This window comes from Salvelinus fontinalis, chromosome 11 (assembly GCF_029448725.1).
Source record: "Salvelinus fontinalis isolate EN_2023a chromosome 11, ASM2944872v1, whole genome shotgun sequence".
In the NCBI taxonomy this organism is placed as follows: Eukaryota; Metazoa; Chordata; class Actinopteri; order Salmoniformes; family Salmonidae; genus Salvelinus; species Salvelinus fontinalis.
The window spans coordinates 41305681-41331278 of record NC_074675.1 but is presented as its reverse complement, the minus strand read 5'-3'; the positions used below and the strand labels follow the sequence as shown (position 1 = coordinate 41331278).

Genomic DNA, 25598 nt, shown 5'->3' with positions numbered 1-25598 from the left:
TTGATACTTTTGATAGCATTTGATAGCATTTACATTTACTTTTGATACTTAAGTATATTTAAAACCAAATACTTTGGGACTTTAACTCAAGTAGTATTTTACTGGCTGATTTATTTACTGGAGTAACTTTCTATTAAGGTATCTATACTTTTAGTCAAGTATGAAAATTGAGTACTTTTTCCACCCCTGTCAAGGACTAGCACCAGCTAGCACCGGCACCACCACCTCCATCAAGGACTAGCACCAGCACCTCCATCAAGGACTAGCACCACCACCTCCATCAAGGACTAGCACCGGCACCTCCATCAAGGACTAGCACCGGCACCTCCATCAAGGACTAGCACCGGCACCTCCATAAAGGACTAGCGCCGGCACCACCACCTCCATCAAGGACTAGCACCGGCACCTCCATCAAGGACTAGCACCACCACCTCCATCAAGGACTAGCACCGGCACCTCCATCAAGGACTAGCACCGGCACCTCCATCAAGGACTAGCACCACCACCTCCATCAAGGACTAGCACCGGCACCTCCATCAAGGACTAGCACCGGCACTAACACCTCCATCAAGCAATACAAACTCGTACTCGTATGGCATTAAATTACAGAAAATTGGTAAAAAATACAGATTGGACCATTTTCTCTCCAACATACACTTACTCTCGGTTTCTTTCACACACATACAGACAGACATGAATAATCCAAATCTCTAACAGGATTGGGCAGTGTTGGGTCTCATCTCAGATTGCAGTGTTGACTGTTGGTCAGATTACAGGGATTATAGATTACACTGGGACAAAATTCAGAACAAAGGCGTCAGAGACAGGACTCTAATCTCATCTGGAACAGCAGAGACAGGGCAGTTTAAAACACATTCTACTCTACTGCACAGCTGTCTGGAACACAGACACAGATGATAGACTCTACAGGGAGAAAGGTATACTTTTCACACCTGAAATCCGCCAAGGGATAGAGAAGCCCACCTAATGAATGAACACATTTAGCTATAATTAAGCATTTATCTGCCCAATTCAGTACAGATGGTATTTCACTCCGAAAAACAGATTTGTTTTTAACAACAAACACACCCGAGGGAAAGAACGAGAGAGCGATAGAAAAAAAACACAGTTGCTGTTCTACAGCTTCTTGGGAGGAGAGGAGGATGAGAGAAAAAGAGGGACGAGGGAAAGGAAGATTTTAGGATAATCAAGACTCCAGACTGCCATTTGTTAAAATCTCTTTATTCATCCCTGATATACAAAACATTGTTTTATTTGTTCTTGTGAAAAATAGCACTGGACTTGTTAAGCTCTGTCTGGTTTGACCCCAATGGGTTTCCGTAATGGGCCTATAACACATCATACAGTCCAGAGTCAGACAGCTACAGTACAAGCAGCAGAATCCAGAAATGGCCTGGGACCAAACAGACAGTGTGTGCGTGTCATCCCACACACACACACACCATCCTTCTTTCCTTAGGTCTACACACGCACACCTGTGCGTTCATTAGTTTCCCTCTTATACATACATATTGTTTTACATTTTTCATTTTCTTTACAAAAATAAGGTTCTCGCATTCATGTCAAGTCATAGATTAAAATCTGGTTAGAAAGTGAGATGAACAATCGTTATTGCACAAGTTGATTACCTAATAATTCAAATAGAAATAATAAAAAACAAATCACAGGTTCTTCTTCTATTTTGATTAAAACCTATTAATAAATATGTACCTGCCCTACTATATCTATCTGGTAGCAAATGAGATGTCATAAAGAAAGGACAGGGAAAATAAGGAGAGTGACTTCAGAGAAACACAAAATAATGAAAACTAAAGCAAATCAAACGTGTGTATTTTCACTGGTCCCTTCAACTAGCTTGGGGAATGACAACGGCGAGTTGCCGTGGTGATTAGGGATAATTGCACGCTGCACTGACACATTATCCTCCTCTGTGTGTGTATGTCTTTAGTGTGTGTGTGTGTGTGTGTGTGTGTGTGTGTGTGTGTGTGTGTGTGTGTGTGTGTGTGTGTGTGTGTGTGTGTGTGTGTGTGTGTGAATGACTACTATCAAATGCAGAGACATGGGTAGACATTACTATCCCTTAAATGTATCACATTAATTTACAGAGAGAAGCTATCCTACCCCTGTTACCATGCAGAGGCCTGAGATGATGTAGGCACTTGTGAAATGATAATGTCATACGGACCACAGGGCATTAGAACACCCATGGGTACTTTAAACATTCCTTAAATGTGCCTGCTACTTCAGGGAGTGGGTCTCATTCTGCTAGCGTTATAGTGTTACTTGCATTATACAAATTACATATATAAACAATGTAGAAATGTTGGGGACATGCTGCAAGGCTGGAAAAACATTGAGCATTGGACCTTTTTATAACAATCAGACATGGAAGAGCAATATGCAACAAAAACTAAAAGGAGTTGCAGGAAAAGCAACTTGATAGATAGCAATGATCATATATTACAGCCATGATATGTTAAATATATTACATCTGTAAACCTATAGCAAAGTTTTAAATTCACGCATCCCCAAAAAGCCCTGTCCCCTTTCCCAAAATAAGTCAAGAATAACGCTCATTGTATGAATGCATGATGCCAATCAAACCTAGATCAAAATTAATTCAATGAGAAAGACTAAATAAAGTAGGATAAAAACAACATATTTAACAAATAGCCATCATCATCATCATGACATTGTCCATTAAAATGATATACACAAGAGCATATTTCTCATCATATTTTCAATCTTTTTCTGGTCATAATTCTAACAATATAAAAACACAGCCTTCAAAGTCACATGCACTCCTTCATGCAAAGCCATGCTGTCACTCAAGGTGTGTGAGTGCCTATCTCGGCATGTGAGGATGGACATGTCAGTCTGAAGAGGTTAGTGTGTGTCTTTTCTTTTATGAAAATAAAACCTTTTCATGCAATAACACATCCAGGTGGTTGAAATGTCAGTATGTGTGTATGTGTGTGTGTGTACTTTGTTCAATGTGGCACTGAATAAGGCACCTGAATGTGTATAACCAGTCAGATGCACTCAGCTTGCATATGTGAGGAGAAATCTTGACGTCGCTGGCAGAAAACAGCAGTAAAATCAAAATAACAACAACTGCAGGTGGAAGAAGTGTTTGACACAGGAAGTGACTCTGCTCAGTCCTTTTCAGAGGCATCAGGCCTTTCAGTGCAAACATTACAAAGTAGAGAGGAAGAAAGATGACACAAAATGAACCCTGCCTGATAATCAATCATAGAGAGAGAGAGAAAGAGCGAGAGAGCAAGAAAGACGGAAAGAAAACGACTAGTTGCCAAACTAACAAAATATATATATATACTGTATATATATATTTTGACCCACAATTCATTGAGGGAGTGTGTGAGATCTGATTGGAAGCTGCACACTGGGCTTGTGCAGTATGGAGCGTCTTTCACCAAGCGAAACATAATTAAAAGTTAAATACATTCAAATGACTAAGGAAACCATGCAGCACATTAAGCCAGAGACTGTCGTGAGGAAAATACATGAATAAGTAAAAAGCACAGAGGTCAGACTAACCCTCTAACTAGACCTTCTCTAGGCTGCTCTATACATCAGTAGGCCTATTGATAAGTCATACTGTAGCAGGAATGGAGTGCTTTATCATTGGTTATGTATAGAACACTGATCGGTAATGCTGATGGTTTCTTATTGGTCAGTATGGATGGGCTATAGTGTTTGTCATTGGACAGTTAGTTCAGATATCTAGTTTCAGTCAGTTGGCTACCTTACAGCATTAATCAAACTGGCTATATGTGGTCTGGGTCTGACCCTACTCTGATCATCCTAGTGTTACTGGACAATGGACATATACAGCGGGGATGTGAAGTTGGCCAACCAGAAAGCTACCCTGGGTTTGATTGAAGAAAAACACCCTAAAGCAGGAGATTAGATAACTGAAAAGCTTTCATCCTGTCATCTTTCAGCCGTCCATTCACTCTCTCTTCACCCGTTCCTTTTTCCTCTCTTCCTCCCTCCCTCCCTCCCTAGCCCAACACACTCAGTCAGGGTTATTAAGAGCTATATTTAGAGAAAACCCTCTTCTCTTGGAGTGTGCAGACTGGCTCTTATTAAAACCTGTGTGTGTGTATGTGTGTGTTTGAAGCCGTGTTTTCTTAAAGGAGTTAACACGTATGTTAAAGCATGCTGAAAGGTAATGTGTTTACACATGCTTTCACCATTCTACAGAATTCCTACATACATACTGTACGTATGTTAGCACGTATGTTAAAGCATGCTGAAAGGTAATGTGTTTACACATGCTTTCACCATTCTACAGAATTTCTACATACATACTGTACATCTGTTTGCATAGAGTAGACTATTCTCTCACCCAGACTCACTCACAAATGCAACACAGAAAAAAGTAGAGGGATAGAGAGAGAGAGACCGAGAGAGAGAGAGAGCGAGAGAGAGAGCGAGTGGTGAATATGTTTCCCAATGACCAGAACAGTATGTGGTTCTTTCTATAGAAGCAAGGACAAAAAATAAAACAAAAATAAAGCTGTTGCATCGTCCCATACACTGGATAGGTAGAGTGAAATGTGTTGTTTTACCGGGTCAGCCATAGTAGTACAGTACCCTGGGAGAAAAGTAGGGTTAAGTGTCTTGCTCAAGGGCACAGACAGATGTTTCACCCTGTCGGCTCGGGTATTTGAACCAGCGACGTTTCGGTCACTAGCACAACGCTCTAACCGCTAGGCTACCTCCATACTTATTTCCAGTTCCAGGTCACTCAACCAGATGGGAACAAAGTAGAACAGAGCTGGAATGATAAGACTGAAATGTGTCTGATAAGAAGATTCAAATCACAAAGGAATTAAAGCAGGTGGTTTGTTTCGCTACCTTCTTCGTGTAAATACATACAAACCAATAGGTCCATGCATCAATACACACACTCACATCCTTACCGGTACACAAGCCTATCTTCTTATCACCGTAGAACCGTCTGTATATGGAAGACTGGTCAGAAAGAAATGTTTACTGGTCCACAAAATGAAAACAAACTTTGAACATTTCCTCACCAATACCCAAGTCGCTATAAAAAATAATAAAAATGCAATCCCTTTTATAGTCAAACCACATTCTATACATTTTGTTCTGACCACCTTTGTTAAGCAGTGACACTCCTCTCCCCTCCCTAACACCCAGATCTCTTCTGTTCTGGTTGGGGCAGGAGCAGAGTCCATCCCTCAGCATCAAGAGTTGAGTAAGTGCAGGGCCCAAAAGCCCACTGGGAGGAGGGGTAAAGGAGAGAGAGGAAGAGGAAGAGAGGAATGGAGAGGAAGGTTAGGAGAGGAGGAGGAGAGATTTTCCAGAATTTAGTATTGATCCAAGCCCTGAGGTTGCAGCATCGGTTGTGGTTTTGAGGCGGGGTGGGGGATCTATGCTCCTCATACTCCTCTATCCTCCAACACACCCGTCACCATCCCATCCACCTGTCCCCATCCCCCTGTCACCATCCTCATCCCCCTGTCAACATCCCCCTGTCCCCATCCCCCTCACTGGGACTTCTCATCAGAGTCGGAGGCCAGGTGCTCCCGGGGGAGGGACATGGACTTGTGGCGGTCCCACAGCTTGTGGAGCTCTGTGGCTTCGTTCTCACTATTGCTGCTGCTGGTGCCGCTGGTGCCGCTGTCCCGGAAACTGGACAGAGGGGGGCGCACCTTCACCCCCTTCACCGCCACAGAACCCTCGATGGCCTTCCGCAGCTACAGAGATAATACAGGAAGAATCAGTCAACAAAGGTCAAGAGACTTGCCCAATCAGACCCCTAGCCTGTACACTGACACTTAGGGACTAAGGGTCACAGTTATGGAGTACCAGTCAATTTGGTATTGAAAATAAGTAAGGCTTAGTACCAGAGAGTACAGTTCAATCTGTACTCCGACAGTGTTAGGGAAGTGTAGACCAAAGCAGAATGGTGACGTTTAACCATGGCGATATTACAGGGTGGTTGCTATGGTGTTTCTAGGTGATACTATAAGGAGTGTGGCTATGCTACTGTACCATGGTAATAAAGTAGGCTTGGGCCATATACCATATACCATATTCCATATACCATATACCATATACCGGGGTATTTGGAAATGGCCACGGGATGGTTATTCAATACCGTCAATATCGTTTAAACTATTTCTTTAAATAAATGTGAATATTTGTAGCTACTTTAAGTAAATACCTGCAGTCAACTTGTGCAATACATTAAGAGATAAAGAAGATTGAGTTCTTCATTTTACCTGTCACATTATTATGAAGCTTACAGTAGTCTCCAGTCACATGTCACATGGTGTTTGTTTACAAGCACACAGCTACGAGAGACCGGAGCCTGAGTCACTCACTGTTGTGTAGCACGTGCCAGGTAATCAAATCAAATACATTTTTATTTGTCACATGCGCCAAATACAACAGGTGTAGACCTGACAGTGAAATGCTTACAAGCCCTTAAGCAACAATGCAGTTTTAAGAAAAATACCTAAAACAGTAAAGAGCAGCAGTAAAATAACAACAGCGAGGCTATATACAGGGGGTACTGGTACAGAGTCAATGTGCGGGGGCACCGGTCAGTCGAGGTAATTGAGGTAATATGTACATGTAGGTAGAGTTATTAAAGTGACTATGCATAGATAATAACAGAAAGTAGCAGCAGTGTAAAAGGAGGCAATGCAAATAGTCTGGGTAGCCATTTGATTAGATGTTAAGGAGTCTTATGGCTTGGGGGTAGAAGCTGTTTAGAAGTCTTTGGGACCTAGACTTGGTGCTCCGGTACCACTTGCCGTGCGGTAGCAGAGAGAACAGTCTATGACTAGCGTGGCTGGAGTCTTTGAACATTTTTAGGGCCTTTCTTTGACACCACCTGGTATAACAGTCCTGGATGGCAGGAAGCTTGGCCCCAGTGATGTATTGGGCCTTACACACTACCCTCTGTAGTGCCTTGCGGTCATACCAGCCAGTGATGCAACCAGTCAGGATGCTCTCAATGGTGCAGCTGTAGGAACAGGTTGAGGATCATGGTTGAGGACTCATGCCAAATATTTTCAGTCTCCTGAGGGGGAATAGGTTTTGTCGTGCCCGCTTTACGACTGTCTTGGTATGCTTGGACCATGTTAGTTTGTTGGTGATGTGGACACCAAGGAACTTGAAGCTCTCAACCTGCTCCACTACAGCCTTGTACAGCGACAGTGTTACAATCTAGTACAGTATGGAATTCACAACTAAATGTTTGCCAGCTAGATATCTTAGAACTATTAAGTTAACTGTCTAAAATGTGTTAAATGCTCTGCTTGTGTGCATTTGGTTTGCAAACTAAGTAGCTAGTTAGCTATCTAGCTACGTAGTGAGCTTTTTCCAAAATCAAGTTTCTCTTGGTAACAGCAGAGAATTCCCTCCTGGATCAAGAGCCTTGCTGTTTAATATAGATTTTGTGCAGCAAAATGTGAATAGCATTTTTTTGTTACTTGTATAACTTTATGAGCTAGGTGGTCTGTCCTGCAAATACTTTAGTTCAGAGACTATAAAATGTTCGCAATGCGCTCATTAGCATTCTCTATTGGATTTGACATGTACTTGTTAGCATTGCTAACCCATCGGATTACAAAGGCTCAGTGGGGTATTACCGAATATCCCGGTATGGCACAAGGTTGGTATGACAATCAGGTTACTGCCCAAGCCTATAATAAAGTAAAGGCAGACACATTTTATGGTTATGAAACTCAACATTTATTTGACTAAACAATAGCCCTGATCAGACATCATGTCATACACTCCATCCCTCTCCTTCCCCAACAATGCCAGATGTCTTGGAAACAGCTGTTTCTAAGCAGAGACACAGGTTGCACACACACCCTCCCATTGTATCCAGTTATTAGGAGGCATAAGGAGAGCTGAATGCAGTAGTACTGTGTGACAGAGACAAGAGGCGAGGAGAGGAGGCGAGGGGAGGACAGGCTCATCTCACTGCTGTTTTTGTCTGCTTGTCTAATACCAAATAAAAGGCCTAAATGTCAGCCAGTGAACAACACTGTGCTTAGCACCAATCTCCCGTTTTACAGCCAATTCACAAAGACAGAGTGCTTCTTTCTGTTTTGTTTGTGAAGAGAGCAAGAGAGTGAGAGAGAGAAAGAACAAGAAGAGAGACTGTAAGGAACATTAACCAGTCATTTGTCTCGCTGTCTGTCACCAATTGAAGGGCCGGAAAGAGCCGAGCTCATTAATGCGGACTGTGTGTGTGATGGTGGTGACAGTTCCCTTTCAGTCAGTCAACTTCGGTACAACATACACTACATGGCCAAAAGTATGTGGATTCCCTTCAAATTAGTGGATTTGGCTATTTAAGCCACATCCGTTGCTGATAGGTGTATAAAACCCAGCACACAGCCATGCAATCTCCATTGACTTTCAACGTTGCACCGTCATAGTATGCCACCTTTCAGTTCGTCAAATGTCTGCCCTGCTAGAGCTGCCGCGGTCAACTGTAAGCGCTGTTATTGTGAAGTGGAAACGTCTAGGAGCAACAATGGCTCAGCAGCAAAGTGGTAGGACACACTAACTCACAGAACGTGACCATTGAAGGGCGTAAAAATCATCTGTCCTCAGTTGCAACACTCACTACTGAGTTCCAAACTTCATCTGGAAGCAATGTCAGCACAAGAACCGTTCGTCGGGGAATTCATGAAATGGGTTTCCATGGCCGAACAGCCGCACACAAGCCTAAGATCACCATGTGCAATGCCAAGCGTCGGCTTGAGTGGTGTAAAGCTTGCCGCCATTGGACTCTGGAGCAGTGGAAACACATTCTCTGGAGTGATGAATCATGCTTCACCACTTGGCAGTCCTGACGGACAAATCTGGGTTTGGCGGATGCCAGGAGAATGCTACCTGCCCGGATGCATAGTGCCTTTCTGTAAAGTTTGGTGGAGGAGGAGTAATGGTCTGGGGCTGTTTTTCATGGTTTGAGCTAGGCCCCTTAGTTCCAGTGAAGGGAAATCTTAACGCTACAGTATACAATGACATTCAAGACAATTCTGTGCTTCCAACTTTGTGGCAACAGTTTGGGGAAGGTCCTTTCCTGTTTCAGCATGACAATGCCCCCCTTGCACAAGGCGAGATCCATACAGAATTGCCCAATATCAGTGCCCAACCTCACTAATGCTCGCTGCTGAATGGAAGAAAGTTCCCGCAGCAATGTTCCAACATCTAGTGGAAAGCCTTCCCAGAAGAGTGGGGCGGCAGGTAGCCTAGTGGTTAGAGCGTTGGACTGAAAGCATATGTAATTTATGACCAAGGTTCCCTCTAAACTGCGGGCGTGAGCGGCTGCGCACTTCCTCCAAGGACTGCTGCGTGGCCTAAATGCCATGTCGCGCAGAGACTCAAGAGATTGAACTTCACTGAGTTTGTACTATATAGATATTTTTTTCTGTGATCAAATCAACATTATATCAGCCCCTTTTCAACGCAACAAACAAAAACAAATCTAACTCTGCAAGATTGAGTCTGTGATTTGTAGCAGAGACAGACCGCAACGGAGTAGAATTATTTTGGCAGACTTTCAATACCCCGCGAGTGAATGCGTTTTTCTGTTCATATCAGAGCCACGCGTGTGCGCATTTGTTGACATTCTTTGCTAGTTAGCGAGTTATTAGACGAGTTTTATAGGTCAACAATGGGGAATTACTGCTTCCCACAAGAGCACGTTTCAAGCTGTCTTTAAAAAACAGTCAGGTAAAAAGCTTAAGTCTTAATTAAAGGGGCAGTGTTATATTTAGAGACAGGCTTAAGGTAATAATAATTATCTGTATGGTAATAATAATTCATTGTTTTTTGTAAAGTGTTTTTTGCATCATACAACACAATACAATGAAATTTACAGTCACCTATTTGGCCCATGGTGTTACAGGCCAAGTAAAGAATTATGAATGAATGTCAAGCCCTTCATAATGTAAAAACTTTTTAGAAGTCTCATGCAATGCAGGTCTGAATTGAACACCACATATAGGCTACTGTAGGCTATATCATAGAAATCAAAAGCTATTTCCATGTGATAATGCTATGTGATTTGCTCCATTGGTTTTGTTGGTGGGCCTACACTATGCTCAAATAGCTACAATATCTTATTGGCTACTGTCTAAAACTGTAAGGGTACAGCCTCAGTGTTCACTGTAAATGTGCGCCGGAAGATGCACAAAATTCTCACAATGTTCAAGTTTCCGTTCACAAGACCTAACATTTTCTCAGTGACCCCAACAATGTGAGGGAACATTGGTTATCACTATAACTACTGTTCCCTGAAGAAGGGAAACAAGGTACAACTCCTGTTTGGCCCCACACCACACGTTCCTGGGCTCGGTGAAGAGCGGTATTCAATTGAAGCAATTAATCCGAGCCTCACACTTATCACCAGCGAGGCGCGGATTTCATTGGCCTTGTCAGGCCTGGTTTTAGTTCCTTCAACCGAAGTCTCAAGAGTGCGACACCCCCCCTGCTTCAAGGAACAGTAGTTATAGTCATAATGTTACATTATGCAGATGATTGTGACAGTGAAGAAGATGATGATGATGATGGACATTGTTATGATGATGGTGGCTGTCATGATGCTGTAAGTGATGATGATGATGGGACAGTGTCATGTTGATGTGGTCAACTTCAGGTGATCCGTGTCACTCACCTCTTTGAGGGACACCACTCCAATGAGTCGTCCGATGCTGGTGACATAGGCATGGTCCAACCCAAGCAGAGAGAAGATGGTGTGGGTCTGGGGACAAGAGAACAACACACTTAAAACCAACTGCTAGAACACTTAGAACCAATATTTAGAACACTCAGAACCAACAGCTAAAACTGTTAGAACCAACATCTAGAACACTTGGAACAAACACCTTAAATTGCTAGAACACAACCAACTATAGATTTCCTTTTGACATTCCTTTAGAGACATAGCCTCCTGTGAAAATCTTTGAGCAGCTATTAAACTACAGCAGTTAGTGCATTAGAACAGTCAGCTCAGTGCATTAGAACAGTCAGTTAGTGCATTAGAACAGTCAGTTAGTGCATTAGAACAGTCAGTTAGTGCATTAGAACAGTCAGTTAGTGCATTAGAACAGTCAGTTAGTGCATTAGAACAGTCAGTTAGTGCATTAGAACAGTCAGCTCAGTGCATTAGAACAGTCAGTTAGTGCATTAGAACAGTCAGTTAGTGCATTAGAACAGTCAGTTAGTGCATTAGAACAGTCAGTTAGTGCATTAGAACAGTCAGTTAGTGCATTAGAACAGTCAGTTAGTGCATTAGAACAGTCAGCTCAGTGCATTAGAACAGTCAGTTAGTGCATTAGAACAGTCAGTTAGTGCATTAGAACAGTCAGCTCAGTGCATTAGAACAGTCAGTTAGTGCATTAGAACAGTCAGTTAGTGCATTAGAACAGTCAGCTCAGTGCATTAGAACAGTCAGTTAGTGCATTAGAACAGTCAGTTAGTGCATTAGAACAGTCAGCTCAGTGCATTAGAACAGTCAGTTAGTGCATTAGAACAGTCAGTTAGTGCATTAGAACAGTCAGTTAGTGCATTAGAACAGTCAGCTCAGTGCATTAGAACAGTCAGTTAGTGCATTAGAACAGTCAGTTAGTGCATTAGAACAGTCAGCTCAGTGCATTAGAACAGTCAGTTAGTGCATTAGAACAGTCAGTTAGTGCATTAGAACAGTCAGCTCAGTGCATTAGAACAGTCAGTTAGTGCATTAGAACAGTCAGTTAGTGCATTAGAACAGTCAGCTCAGTGCATTAGAACAGTCAGTTAGTGCATTAGAACAGTCAGTTAGTGCATTAGAACAGTCAGTTAGTGCATTAGAACAGTCAGCTCAGTGCATTAGAACAGTCAGCTCAGTGCATTAGAACAGTCAGTTAGTGCATTAGAACAGTCAGCTCAGTGCATTAGAACAGTCAGCTCAGTGGTCATTGGAGAGCTGCATGGTGTGCAGATACCTTCCTCATTCAACTAATGAAGTAATCAGCAAGTCATCAAAAGGAATTACCTTGATTAGTGTAATCAGGTGTTTGAGCACCACTGAGCTAGATTGTTGTGAAAGGTACAACATCCCTACTGATACTATAAACTGCTAGAACGTCAAGTGAACCACACAGACAGCAACTTGAGCCTAAACCCAAATCACAGGGAATAGAACTACCTTATTGTCATTTAAATATTTAATGCAATGGGAGTTTTCCATTACAATGTACCAGGAAACAAACAACACAAACATACAGTAGCATGGAATACACTCACCCAGACTGACAGACACAAGGGAACAAACACAAGTTTCCATAAGAAACACACACAAACACACACACAGGACAAAATCTGAATTGATGCAATAAGCTAAATAGAAAGAAGGGTTAATAAGAATGTGCACCACAGTTGAATGTAGTGGAGTAAAAGTTGTCAAAAATATAAATTAGTCAAGTACAGATACCTCAAAAAACAACTTAAGTACTTTATACCACTGACTAGTTTGATGGTTGTACTACCATTAATTATCCCATTGACAATCACCCATATTAGCAAACTTATTTCATTTCAAACTTCACATTTGTCTAATATAGGCTACTTATCGTAATGAACGACATCAGTAAAATGCCTGTGATAAGTGATCGAGATGGTTGGTTTCGGTTTATCGTCCCAGCTCTAGAGCATGCGCCCATGCACACACTAATATGTGGAGGGAGACTGTATGTGGTATTGGGTGTTGGCAGTGTGCGGTGAGGAAGGTTGAGAGAGGGGAGAGCTTGATGGATTGGTACAGAATCCCACTCTTAAATGTTTAAACAGCAGGCACACAGAGCAGGGAGGTGAGGATGGGAGAAGAGAGGAAAAGAGGGGGTGGGGCATTATGAATGGAGGACATTATGGAGCACACAGTCAAAAGGGGGTTGTACTGAGCAGCAGAATTAACAGACAGACAGACCTTATGTAGTGAGGTGCGCTCCACCAGTTGGAAGGGGGCGGGGTCGATCTTGCAGTTGTCAAAGTTCACCTGCTCGTCAAGCTGGTTCTCCTCCCACTCTGCAATCTGCAAACCCAATGAAGAGGAGAGTGGAGAGAAACATTATGTAAGTACTCAAACCCTCTTAGACACATAGAATACATAAATGGTCTTTACAACCATGGTGATAAAAGAACGGATATGGCTTTTATCTTTAATTCAGTAAGACATTCATTCATATTTCAAAAGATAAAAACATTCATTTTTAATGCCTTAAACTCCAGTGATTGTTAACAATATGGGCTACATCAAATGTAAATGCTAATAGCTTAGCAAATATGAGAGTGATATGCATAATAAGCATGGTATCAGTTGAAAGGGAAGCACGTGAGATTAATACGATTATAGATTATGGAATAATGTTCAGAACAAAGGTGAGTATAAAACTGTTAAAGCGCTTATCAGTGGAAACATTGCAGACTATTTAAATTGACGTACCACCAAGCATTTTAGCTTTAATCTAAAATCCAATTGATCCTAATAGCAACCAAATCACTTTACAAACCCCAACACTAATCTCAATCCCTATCCTACCCCATTCATTAGACAATATATATACAGTATATAGAGCTTTTATATATATAAATGAAAATGTTTATCTTTTGAAATATGAATGAATGTCTTACTGAATTAAAGATAAAAGCCATATCCGTTCTTTTATCACCATGGATGTAACACACTACCGGTCAAAAGTTTCTTTCTTTATTTTTACTATTTTCTACATTGTAGAATAATAGTGAAGACGTCAAAACTATGAAATAACACATATGGAATCATGTAGTAAGCAAAAAAGTGTTAAACACATAAAAATGCACTACTGTTCAAAAGTTTGGGGTCACTTAAGTCTGGTATCTTAAAAATGTCCTTGTTTTTGAAAGAAACGCACATTTTTGTCCATTAAAATAACATCAAATTGATCAGAAATACAGTGTAGACATTGTTAATGTTGTAAATGACTATTGTAACTGGAAACGGCAATTTTTTTAATGGAATATCTTCTAAATGGCACCCTTTTCCTTGATGACAGCTTTGCACACTCTTGGCATTCTCTCAACCAGCTTCATGCGGAATACTTTTCCAACAGTCTTGAAGGAGTTCCCACATATGCTGAGCACTTGTTGGCTGCTTTTCCATCACTCTGTGGTCTGACTCATCCCAAACCATCTCAATTTGGTTGAGGTCGGGGAATTGTGGAGGCCAGGTCATCTGATGCAGCACTCCATCACTCTTCTTCTTGGTAAAATAGCCCTTACAGAGGCTGGAGGTGTGTTGGGTCACTGTCCTGTTAAAAAATAAATGATAGTCCCACTAAGCCCAAACCAGATGGGATGGTGTATCGCTGCAGAATGCTGTGGTAGCCATTCTGGTTAATTGTTCTTTTAATTCTAAACAAATCACAGACAGTGTAACCAGCAAAGAACCCCCACACCATAACATCTCCTCCTCCATGGTTTACGGTGGGAAATACACATTTGGAGATCATCCGTTCACCCACACGCGTCTCACAAAGACACAGCGATTGGAACCAAAAATCTCCAATTTGGACTCTAGACCAAAGGACAAATTTCCACCGGTCTAATGTCCATTGCTCGTATTTCTTGGCCCAAGCAAGTCTCTTCTTCTAATTGGTGTCCTTTAGTAGTGGTTTCTTTGCAGATATTCGACCATGAAGGCCTGATACACACAGTCTCCTGTGAACAGTTGATGTTGAGATGTGTCTGTTACTTGAACTCTGTGAAGCATTTATTTGGGCTGCAATTTCTGAGTCTGGTAACTCTAGGGTTAGGGTATCCTCTGCAGCAGAGGTAACTCTGGATCTTCCATTCCTGTCGCGGTCCTCATGAGAGCCAGTTTCATCATAGCGCTTGATGGTTTTTGGGACTGCACTTGAAGAAACTTTCAAAGTTCTTGAAATTTTCCGTATTGACTGACCTTCATGTCGTAAAGTAATGATGGACTGTCGTTTCTCTTTGCTTATTTAAGCTGTTCTTGCTATAATATGGACTTGGTCTTTACCAAATAGGGCTATCTTCTGTATACCCCCTTACCTCTTCACAACACAACTGATTGGCTGAAATGCATGAAGATGGAAAGAAATTCCACAAATTAATTTAAATGCATTCCATGTGAATACCTCATGAAGCTGGTTGAGAGAATGCCAAGAGTGTGCAAAGCTGTCATCAAGGCAAAGGGTGGCTACTTTGAAGAATCTCAAATATAAAATATATTTTGATTTGTTTAACACTTTTTGGTATATATATATATATATATATATATATATATATATATATATATATATATATATATATATATATAGACATATTTGTGTTTTAGACAGAGCTTCGGGGCACCATTTATATTCGCCGTATACACACACAGAGTCCCTCCCCAATAAATTGTTCTGAAGTGTACGTCCTATATCTATAGATATAAGAAAGATCAGGAAACAATTTATTATTAATATGTATTTAACCCCTTATTTTTGGCACTAAAGAGTCTCATATATACTTCCATAAGGTTTTTCAACTGGTACTGGGGACCTTCAGACGAGTCGTGTGAGCCCTGTGGGCGTCCAAGAGCAAAACAACATGTACATGTTCGTGAAAGTCTCACCTTTCCACAGAGGGGTATTAGTGTGTAGCCCAAACTGTTCGGACACTACAGACAGAAGTTGGCAGATCGGCTGTACCGACTTCCGACGAGTCCCAAGACGCTTGTGGGGCTCGTAGAGTCTCCTCTTTCCATAGAGGGGTCATACCGTTCGGACGCTACAGACAATTATGTAAGAAGACCAATTTTCGGGATGTCTCATGGTCTGACAAACACCGCTCTAGCTCTGTCACCTTTCACCGCTGATGCAGAAGTGCGACATAGGCGAATGCAGTGGATTGAGACACATCCAATGCAAAAAAAACGGATCTCTCTAGCTTAAACTGACACTTTTTTAATGGGGATTTTTGTATTATGCTAATTAGATGTCCACTGGAGCGCGGACATTGACCTTAGAGGGTTAAGGCTAGGTTGTTGCCTGTTTTATTTGGCTACACAGTGCCTGGCTGTGGTCTCTGGTGCAGAGATAATAGATGCCCATAGAGTTTCCAGCTTTGATAAAGCTCTTCATACACAGTGACTTATTATTCCCCTGATAACCAATCAATACACTGTAGCATAGACATAGACAGCACTGAAACATCCTGAGAGAAAAGGGAGAAAGAGGGAGAGAAAGTGTTGTAGGGTCTCACCTCTCTGATGGTCATGTCATCATCCACATCGAAGTCATCCTGAGAGGAGAGGGACAGGAAACAGATCAACACACTTACACTGCAAACACACACCAAAAAGACTTGTACGCACGGCTGCACACAAAAACTACAGACAAGTACAACGTCTAAATGACAGTAAATAACTTAAAATACAAACCCAATGACACACAGTACACTCATACCACAAAGAAAACACTTGTCCATGTCGTGGCCACATAGCGGTCAAACTGAACACAGTTACAAAATGAAAAGGTGGATGGAAAGATGTGACAAGGGAGACTAAATTAATAACTACACAGATGACCATGGTGGGGGTTGAAAAAGTACTTGAAACAGATGAGGATAATAATGGGTTGCATTCATAAACAGTGCTTTTCACAAGGTCTCAAAGTATAGATCGGATGATTGGCACTACAGGATTTGACCATGGAGTGATGATGGCCACAGTTTGGATATGTGCCGGGCGGGCCTGAAAACCTGAGAGGGTTCTACAGTGCTGAGTAGTACTTTAGTGTGTGTGTGTGTGTGTGTGGGTCAATATCAAACAGTGTGTGTATAGCCCAAATCGGACAGGATACGTTTTCTGGGGGAGCTCAGGTTATATAATTAAGTGCACAAGCACAAATCACCACATCCATAATTTTCGTCCCGTCCGAATCTGCCACATCAGTAATTTTTGTTTGGCAGGAAGATTATTGGGCTCCCGAGTGGCGCAGTGGTCTAAGCCACTGCATCTCCATGCAAGAGGCATCACTGCAATACCTGGTTCAAATCCAGGCTGCATCACATCTAGCTGTGATTGAGAGTCCCATAGGGAGATGTACAATTGTCACTGGGGTAGGCTGTTATTGTAAATAAGAATTTGTTCTTAACTGACTTGCCTAGTTAAATAAATAAAAAATATTATCCCAGCCCCAAAAACCTGCTGTTTTTCGGGAAACTCCCAGGTCCTGTCCCGTGCGAATCGTCATCCCTGTGTTTTGAGGGATATTACAGCGTTTAACAGGTGCTGCACTCAGTTTGGGTTAGAACATGGGAACAAATTGATCCTTAAAACAAAGTGCTATGCACGTAGTATACAGATGAATGATCCGTTTTGTCACATGTCAACTTTCCTAGAGCCATACTTCTCTTTTAAAAGATGGTGTGGACAATAGTGCCGATGAATTGCCAAATATGCCAGTTAATTAAATGTCTGCATAGGTTACGGTTCATGGTTCTTATTGATATGCATTATTATTTTGACTTTCTCCGAACTGAAGGCCATTCGGCCAATATTAGGCTATCCCTGGACATCATAACTGAAGGCCATCAGGCCAATATTAGGCTACCCCTGGACATCATAACTGAAGGCCATCAGGCCAATATTAGGCTATCCCTGGACATCATAACTGAAGGCCATCAGGCCAATATTAGGCTATCCCTGGACATCATAACTGAAGGCCATCAGGCCAATATTAGGCTATCCCTGGACATCATAACTGAAGGCCATCAGGCCAATATTAGGCTATCCCTGGACATCATAACTGAAGGCCATCAGGCCAATATTAGGCTATCCCTGGACATCATAACTGAAGGCCATCAGGCCAATATTAGGCTATCCCTGGACATCATAACTGAAGGCCATCAGGCCAATATTAGGCTACCCCTGGACATCATAACTGAAGGCCATCAGGCCAATATTAGGCTATCCCTGGACATTGGAAATATCTTCACGCCTAGAAGAGCCTTCAGGCTACCGTCAAAACGATACATTTTGAATGAGGAAAAAAATTCTTACAGGGGCAGTTTGGCCAAACTTATCCCATCTGAAAATATCTAGTGGAAAAATGGACATGCTGGGGTAGTAATTACATAACCGATGTTCTATAGCACGTGTTTCAAACTCATTCCATGGGGGGGGCGAGTGTTTGCGGGTTTTTGCTCCACCCTTGTACTTGATTGATGAATTAATCAAAAGGAAAAAACAAAAACCAACAGACACTCTGCCCTCCGTGGAACGAGTTTGACACCCCTGTTCTATAGTAATACTAGTCCCGTGCGAATAGGGCTTATGTGTGACTTTAGTGTAAAAGTGTGTGTGTGTGTTTATTAATTTCTCTCCGTCTACCTTAACACCTGACTCCTCTCCCATCCTCAGGCCCTAGGGGGTGATGGGAGCCCTGAGCTCATTTATCCACCCGCCTGCAGTGGCTAACCTACCTGTAACCCTGGCAACAGTTGCTGTGGGGCCCGGCTGGTCAAGGTGACCTCCCTACTGTAGAATTATGCAACCAGAAGCTGACAACACCATCACCACTGACACCAACATGGACTGACAGTCCGCTAGCACTGCATTTTACAGTCCTGTTTCCACCAGTTTTTACCTGCTACTTACTCTCATGAGGTCAATGGGTACTTTTCTGGTACACATTTAGCAGAATTCAACACATTGGTTACTACTATTACTTTCTAAGTAGATACATATGGTACATTCAAATAAAAGTGTTACTGTCAAACCTGTACACCTCTCCAAAACCAGGACACTGCACAGATGAAAGAGGTGTGTGTGTGTGTGTCTGTGTGTGTGTGTGTGTGTGTGTGTGTGTGTGTGTGTGTGTGTGTGTGTGTGTGTGTGTGTGTGTGTGTGTGTGTGTGTGTGTGTGTGTGTGTGTGTGTGTGTGTGTGTGTGTGTGTAGAAGAATCAGTATAATACAGAGATGTAGTTGTTTGATATAGAACAGCTACCACCTGCATGTGTTGGAAGTGAGTGTTTTTGGGAGAGAGACAGAGCAGGTGATGCTGGCCCATGTTGCTGGTCCATGTGAACTCCAATGCTTCAGTTGTGTCAAGTTCACTGGATGTCCTTTGGATGGTGGACCATTCTTGATACAGACGGGAAACTGTTGAGCATGAAAAACCCAGCAGCGTTGCAGTTCTTGACACATTCAAACCGGTGCCTCTGGCACCTACTATCATACCCCGTTCAAAGGCACTTAAATCTTTTGACTTCACTATCTGAATAGCACACATACACAATCTATGTCTCAATTGTCTCAAGACTTAAAAATCTCAATTGTCTCTTCATCTACACTGATTGAAGTGGATTTAACAGGTGACATCTCTCTTCCTTCATCTGTCTATTGATTTATATTTCTGCATCTGTGTGTGTCTGTCTCTTAATCTAATTGAAGTCCTCTGCTCCTTCTCTTAGTGTCTTGACCCCAGTATTGGTCCACTGCAATCCACACATCAAACTACTCAACAGGCTTCAATTCAGGGCCAGCCCAGAATATAACAAACACACACACACACACACACTCGCTGACAATGCCATTCCCAGTGGGATTCTAAAGGCAGAGAATAAATCTGGACAAAAAAACGTCCATTAATAAGGCATGAAACCGCTCAGTGGCGTGTTGTCTGGTCTACTCCCGTCAAGAGGAAAGAGAGAAAGAATGAGAAAACACTGAGCTCTGAAAGGCCAGGATCATTTCTCTGGGATGGAATACTCAAGTAATTTACCCTGCATCAATATTTCACTGGATACAGAGAGGGAAGGTAGGAAAGAAGGTAGACCGGAGGGGGAAGGAGGAGATGGGAAAAAAGGAGGATCAGGTAGGGAAGGGATGAAAAGGGGAGGATAAGAAAGAGAGAAATAGTGACGCAGAGGGGTAGATAAAAAGAGGGGAAATGAGAGTAATTTGGAGAGAGAAGGGGGCTGTGAACTACAGCTCAGGGGGAGAAAGAGAAGTACTATCTTAATTTCTTTAAGATGCGGGGGTGTACGGTAGTGTAGTCGGAAGTCTTGGGTAAATATTTTAATACATTTGTTTGTTCATATTTATGTTTAGGGCCTCTGTGGCCAAATGGATTCTGAGTAACCACACACTTCCTCTGAATACTAATAACTACAATCAACACTAACAAACACCCTAGCATAAACACACACATAGGCACAACTACCTAGAGGGTAGTTGTGCCTAATTAGCTCATCAAAGCTTTATAATTACTAATGTCTCTACATCACCAAAATATTCAGGGCATCAATATTGTACCATTAGGTTTAGGCTATCAATGTTTAATGACATTAAAACCTTTCACTATTTCATTTCCAGATTGCTATTCTCTTGACTATTTATGAATAAAACAATAATTAGCATTTTATATTTTGTCAGAGGGGTACATGCAACATTTTATCATGTTTTAAATGTTGAAATCATCATTCTTAATTCAGAATTGGGCAGTTGTTTCATTGATGGACATGCATCACTGTTAAAGCGTAGCAGCGTTGGTAATTGGACAGTGTATTTTGGTTTATGGTTTCCTTGGTGGTTGTATTTGTAATTGCTTTGAACAGGAGGACTAGAACTGCTCGTGTTACCAACCAGATACATCTCTGATTTCTGTTAATAATATATGTCATTTAGCAGACGCTTTTATCCAAATCGACTTAGTCATGCGTGCATACATTTTACGTATGGGTGTCCCCAGGAATCAAACCCTCAACCCTGGTGGTGGAAGCACCATGTTCTACCAACTAAGCAACACAGGACCACACGCATGTCATGAAATACACCCCCCCCCCCCCCGCTCCCAATCCAAACCTCTCCCCCCTCCCTCTATCCCTAGTATAACTTGTGTCCTCATGACAAATGGTATGAACAACTACAGCAGATGAACAAGTGGGAGGGGTTTGGTTCTGTGGAGGGGTGGACTGTAGCGCTACAGGCCCCACCCACAAACCAGTAGAAGGTCACTGATTGGACGCCTCTAATGACATGGCTGATGATGGACAGCGTAGCAGCATGCTTTGGTTGAACCGCCACATCCCTTAAGTTAACCACAACTTAACCACACCACCCTTACTGAGGAAAGACCACGTTTGGACCACAAACACGGTTTGTAGTCTTTTTGGGTTTAGGGTGTCATAGCTATAGGAGCGGTAAAGTTCATGACCCCTACTGACCTCTTGACCAATCAGTTTGCATTCTGACAATGTTTGCATTCAGTTTGCATTCTAACAGCCAATCAGAAGAAGAGGACTAGGGGTCAGAGGTCAGTAATGGTTCACAGACAGGGAGGAGGACGTTCAACACATTTGGCTCGATGGCACAGATCACAGTCCATCGGCATGGATTAGCCCTGCAGTAGATGGCGATTGGTTGATTGGATGGCTGTCCAGTTGCTGGGCAGTTTCCGCAGGCATTCCCGGCGTTCTTACCACGACGGATATCCTGACACGTTTGGGTGGCCTCCTAAACTCAGGAGTCGCAGTGCCCTCTATGTTGATGTTGACATTCTTGTTCTTCCAGCGGCCAAAGACAAGAACAACATTAACACAACGCCTCCGCAACGCTGGGCAAACGCTCACCCCACCACTCTCAGAAACAGACACTTGAGTCTCCCAACCCAAGTGGGGGTGTGGAGGTGTTACTCAGAGAGAGTGGAGAGTAGGACAGGGCAGGAATGGGTTATGTGTAGGCGAGAGTTGGGAGATTCTGAGCTTGGAGGAGAGAATAGGAAGAGTTTGTAGGAGGAGGTAAGGGGAGTGTGTGTGTGTGAGTGTGTGTGAGTGTTTTAAAACAGGTGTCTCACCTCCAGGCCTTCTGTCTCAGGGTTGACACAGAAGAGATTCTTTAAGGTGCTGCTAGAGTGGTCCTGTGGACCTGAGAGAGAGAGAGAGAGAGAGAGAGAGAGAGAGAGAGAGAGAGAGAGAGAGAGAGAGAGAGAGAGAGAGAGAGAGAGAGAGAGAGAGAGAGAGAGAGAGAGAGAGAGAGAGAGAAGAGAGACCACTTGAAGCAGCTCAAAGTAAATCAAAAAGTACTTAGTTGTTTAATAATTTTAAAAAGTCATTGGGGGGGACGGAGGGGGTGGGGGTGGTCATACAATGGATCATTCAGCTAGCAATTTGATTTTGAATTTTAGGACCACTTTAGGTATAAAATTTGGCCTTTACTACTATAGCTCAAAGAAACACACAAATGGCTTGCAAAGCTGTCATCAAGGCAAAGGGTGGCAACTTTGAAAAATCTCAACAAGAAAATATATTTTGATTGGTTTAACACTTTTTTGGTCACTACATGATTCCATATGTGTTATTTCATAGTTTTGATGTCTTCACCATTATTCTACAATGTAGAAAATATTAAAAATAAAGAAAAACCCTTGAACGAGAAGGTGTGTCTAAACTTTTGACTGGTATCTTTCCAGAATTTTTTTACAACCGGTTTCGGATACCTTCAGACGAGTCCCGTGACACTTGTGGGGGTCGTAGAGCTAAACGGAGAACATCATCATGTTCGTGAGAATCTCCCCTCTCCACATTTGTTTGTAGGCCAAACGGTTCGGATGCTACAAACAGAGGCTGGCACATCGACTGTAACGAATTCCGACGAGTCCCCTGACACTTGTGGGGGTCGTAGAGCGGATACCACCCTCGTGTTCGTGAGAGTCTCCCCTTTCCATAGAGTGGCCATAATAGTTTGTAGGTCAAACAGTTCGGACGCTACAGATGTTTTCATGAGAAGACCGAATTTCACTGCTCTAGCTTTGCCACCTTTCACCGTAGATGCGGAAGTGCGATGTAGATGCGGAAGTGCGATGTCGGCAGACGAGGTGGATTGAGACTCATCCAATGCAAAAAGATATCTCTAGCTTAAACTGACACATTTTGATGTTACTATGTTACTATGTTACTATGTTCCTATGTTACTTAGATTGACGCACCGATGCATCAATCAACTCTAGGGGGTTAAGGGTTTGTGTGTGTGTGTGTGTATGTGTGTGTGTGCTTACTTGTGGGTATGGGTATCCCAGTGGGGCGGTCCACCACAGAGGGTCTCTTCAGGGCCGGCTTCAGGGGCTTCATAGAGGGGGTAGGGGTGGGACTGAAGGTAGACTCCTCTGTTGAGATCTACACACACACACACACACACACACACACACACACACACACACACACACACACACACACACACACACACACACACACACACACACACACACACACACACACACACACACACACGTTACTATACACTCTGAATACATTTATTCAATAGTACAGTACATGTTGTACTTACTGTACATCCCCTCTACACATTCCACACACATCACTGTAGTTTAGTTTGGGGGAAATGGTCCCACAGGCGTGTTTCTTTTCACTCTGTTCTAAGTAAGAATGATCCAATAACAAGGTATACTTATAGGCAAACTCCCTAGCCAACACTCTCACATGCAGTTCTGGACATCAACACGTGTTTCACCCCCCCCCCCCCCCTCTCTTCCTCCTCCTCCTCTCTCCACCTATGCCTTTCCCCACCCCTCTTTATATCTAATTTGTATTTGATTGTCTTTCACTCTCCTCCTGACTCATCAATCCAATGGGTTGCTCTCTATCTTGTCTTACCACCTCTATTACAACCCCCCACACACACAGCCTGATGGAGGGAGGAATAGAAAAAGCAAGAGAGGGAGAGAATGAGATGAGATTGTGAGAATATTGAGAGAGCTAAAGAAGGAGACAGAATGAAAAAGTGAGAAGAAAAGTCAATAGACCGGAGGAAACACCAGAGCTGAAAAGATGTAGGAGAAAGTGGAGATGATGATAGAGATTTATTAGATCTTTTTTTTTTTTATTACGACCCCAATTAGCCGGCACCAAAAGCGACAGCTAGTCTTACTGGGGTCTGACACGTAACGAAAAATACATTACAGACAAAAGACTTTACAATTGACATACATTTAAAAACATGAACATGTAGTCCAGTACATACACACAACAAGTAGGTCACGTGGGGGAGAGACGTTGTGCCATGAGGTGTGTTGCTTTATTAGTTTTTTGAAACCATGTTTGCTGTTCACTTGCGCTATATGAGATGGAAGAGAGTTCCATGCACTCATGGCTCTGTATAATACTGTACGTTTCCTTGAATTTGTTCTGGACCTGGGGACTGTGAAAAGACCCCTGGTGGCATGACTGCTGTTGTAAATGTGTATGACAGTTGACTATGCAAACAATTTGGAATTTCCAACACCTTCATCTTTTTCATAAAAAGAAGAAGTGATACAGTCAGTCTTTCCTAAACTCTTAGCCAGGAGAGACTGGCATAGTATTAATATTAGCGCTTTGATTACAATAAAGAGCACAACATGCTGCTCTGTTCTGGGCCAGCTGCAGCTTTACTAAGTATTTCTTAGCAGCACTTGACCATGTGATTGGACAATAATCAAGATAAGATCAAACTAAAGCCTGTAGGACTTGCTTTGTGGAGTGTCGTGTCAAAAATGCAGAGCATCTCGTTATCACGGACAGACCTCTCCCCATCTTTACAACCATTGAATCAATGTTTTGACCATGACAGTTTACAATCTAGGGTAACACCAAGTAATTTAGTCTCCTCAACTTGCTCAACAGCCGCACAATTCATTACCAGATTCAGCTAGAACTTAGGAAATGATTTGTACCAAATACATTGCTCTTAATTTTAGAGATGTTCAGGACCAGTTTATTACTGGCCACCCATTCCAAAACAGACTGCAACTCTTTGTAAGGGTTGCAGTGACTTCATTAGCTGCGGTTGCTGACGCATACAGGGTTGAATCATCAGCATACATGGACACACATGCTTTGTTTAATGCCAGAGGCAGGTTATTGGTAAAATAGAAAAGAGTAGAGGGTCTTGAGCTGCCCTGCGGTACACCACACTTTACATGTTTGACGTTAGAGAAGCTTCCATTAAAGAAAACCTTTTGAGTTCTATTAGATAGATAGCTCTGAATCCACGATATGACAGAGGTTGAAAAGCCATAACACATATGTTTTCTCAACAACAGGTTATGGTCAATAATATCAAAGGCTGCACTGAAATCTAACAGTACAGCTCCCACAATCTTCTTATCACTTTCTTTCAACCAATCATCTGTCATTTGTGTCAGTGCAGTACATGTTGAGTGCCCTTCTCTATAAGCATGCTGAAAGTATAATGTTAATTTGTTTACAGAAAAATAGCATTGTATTTGGTCAAAAGAAAAATCCAACAGTTTGCCAAGAGCTGGCAGCAAGCTGATAGGTCTACTGTTAGAACCAGCAAAGGCCACTTTACCACTCTTGGGTAGTGGAATGATTTTGGCTTCCCTCCAGGCCTGAGGACAAAGACTTTCCTCTAGGCTCAGATTAAAGATATGACAGATAGGAGTGGCTATAGAGTCAGGTACCATCCTCAGTAGCTTTCCATCTAAGTTATCATTTGTCACTATTGATC

General features: G+C 42.4%; 1 protein-coding gene across 8 annotated transcripts in view; it reads right to left on the bottom strand.

The window, feature by feature from the left end:
* Positions 1 to 1226: 1226 nt before the first annotated feature.
* LOC129866085 (chloride channel protein 2-like) overlaps positions 1227 to 25598 on the bottom strand; it is a 249482-nt gene continuing 225110 nt past the window's right edge. For 6 of the 8 annotated variants that reach the window (XM_055939252.1, XM_055939250.1, XM_055939251.1 and 3 more), the window contains 7 exons: positions 23131 to 23248; positions 21931 to 22001; positions 21557 to 21640; positions 16333 to 16371; positions 13013 to 13117; positions 10724 to 10810; positions 1227 to 5771 (listed from right to left, as the gene is read on the bottom strand). In XM_055939252.1, the coding sequence (XP_055795227.1) occupies positions 5562 to 5771; positions 10724 to 10810; positions 13013 to 13117; positions 16333 to 16371; positions 21557 to 21640; positions 21931 to 22001; positions 23131 to 23248 (714 nt within the window). In that variant the 3' untranslated portion in view covers positions 1227 to 5561. The remainder of the gene's footprint in view (positions 5772 to 10723; positions 10811 to 13012; positions 13118 to 16332; positions 16372 to 21556; positions 21641 to 21930; positions 22002 to 23130; positions 23249 to 25598) is intronic. The other 2 variants (XM_055939256.1, XM_055939257.1) reach the window with 1 other exon arrangement.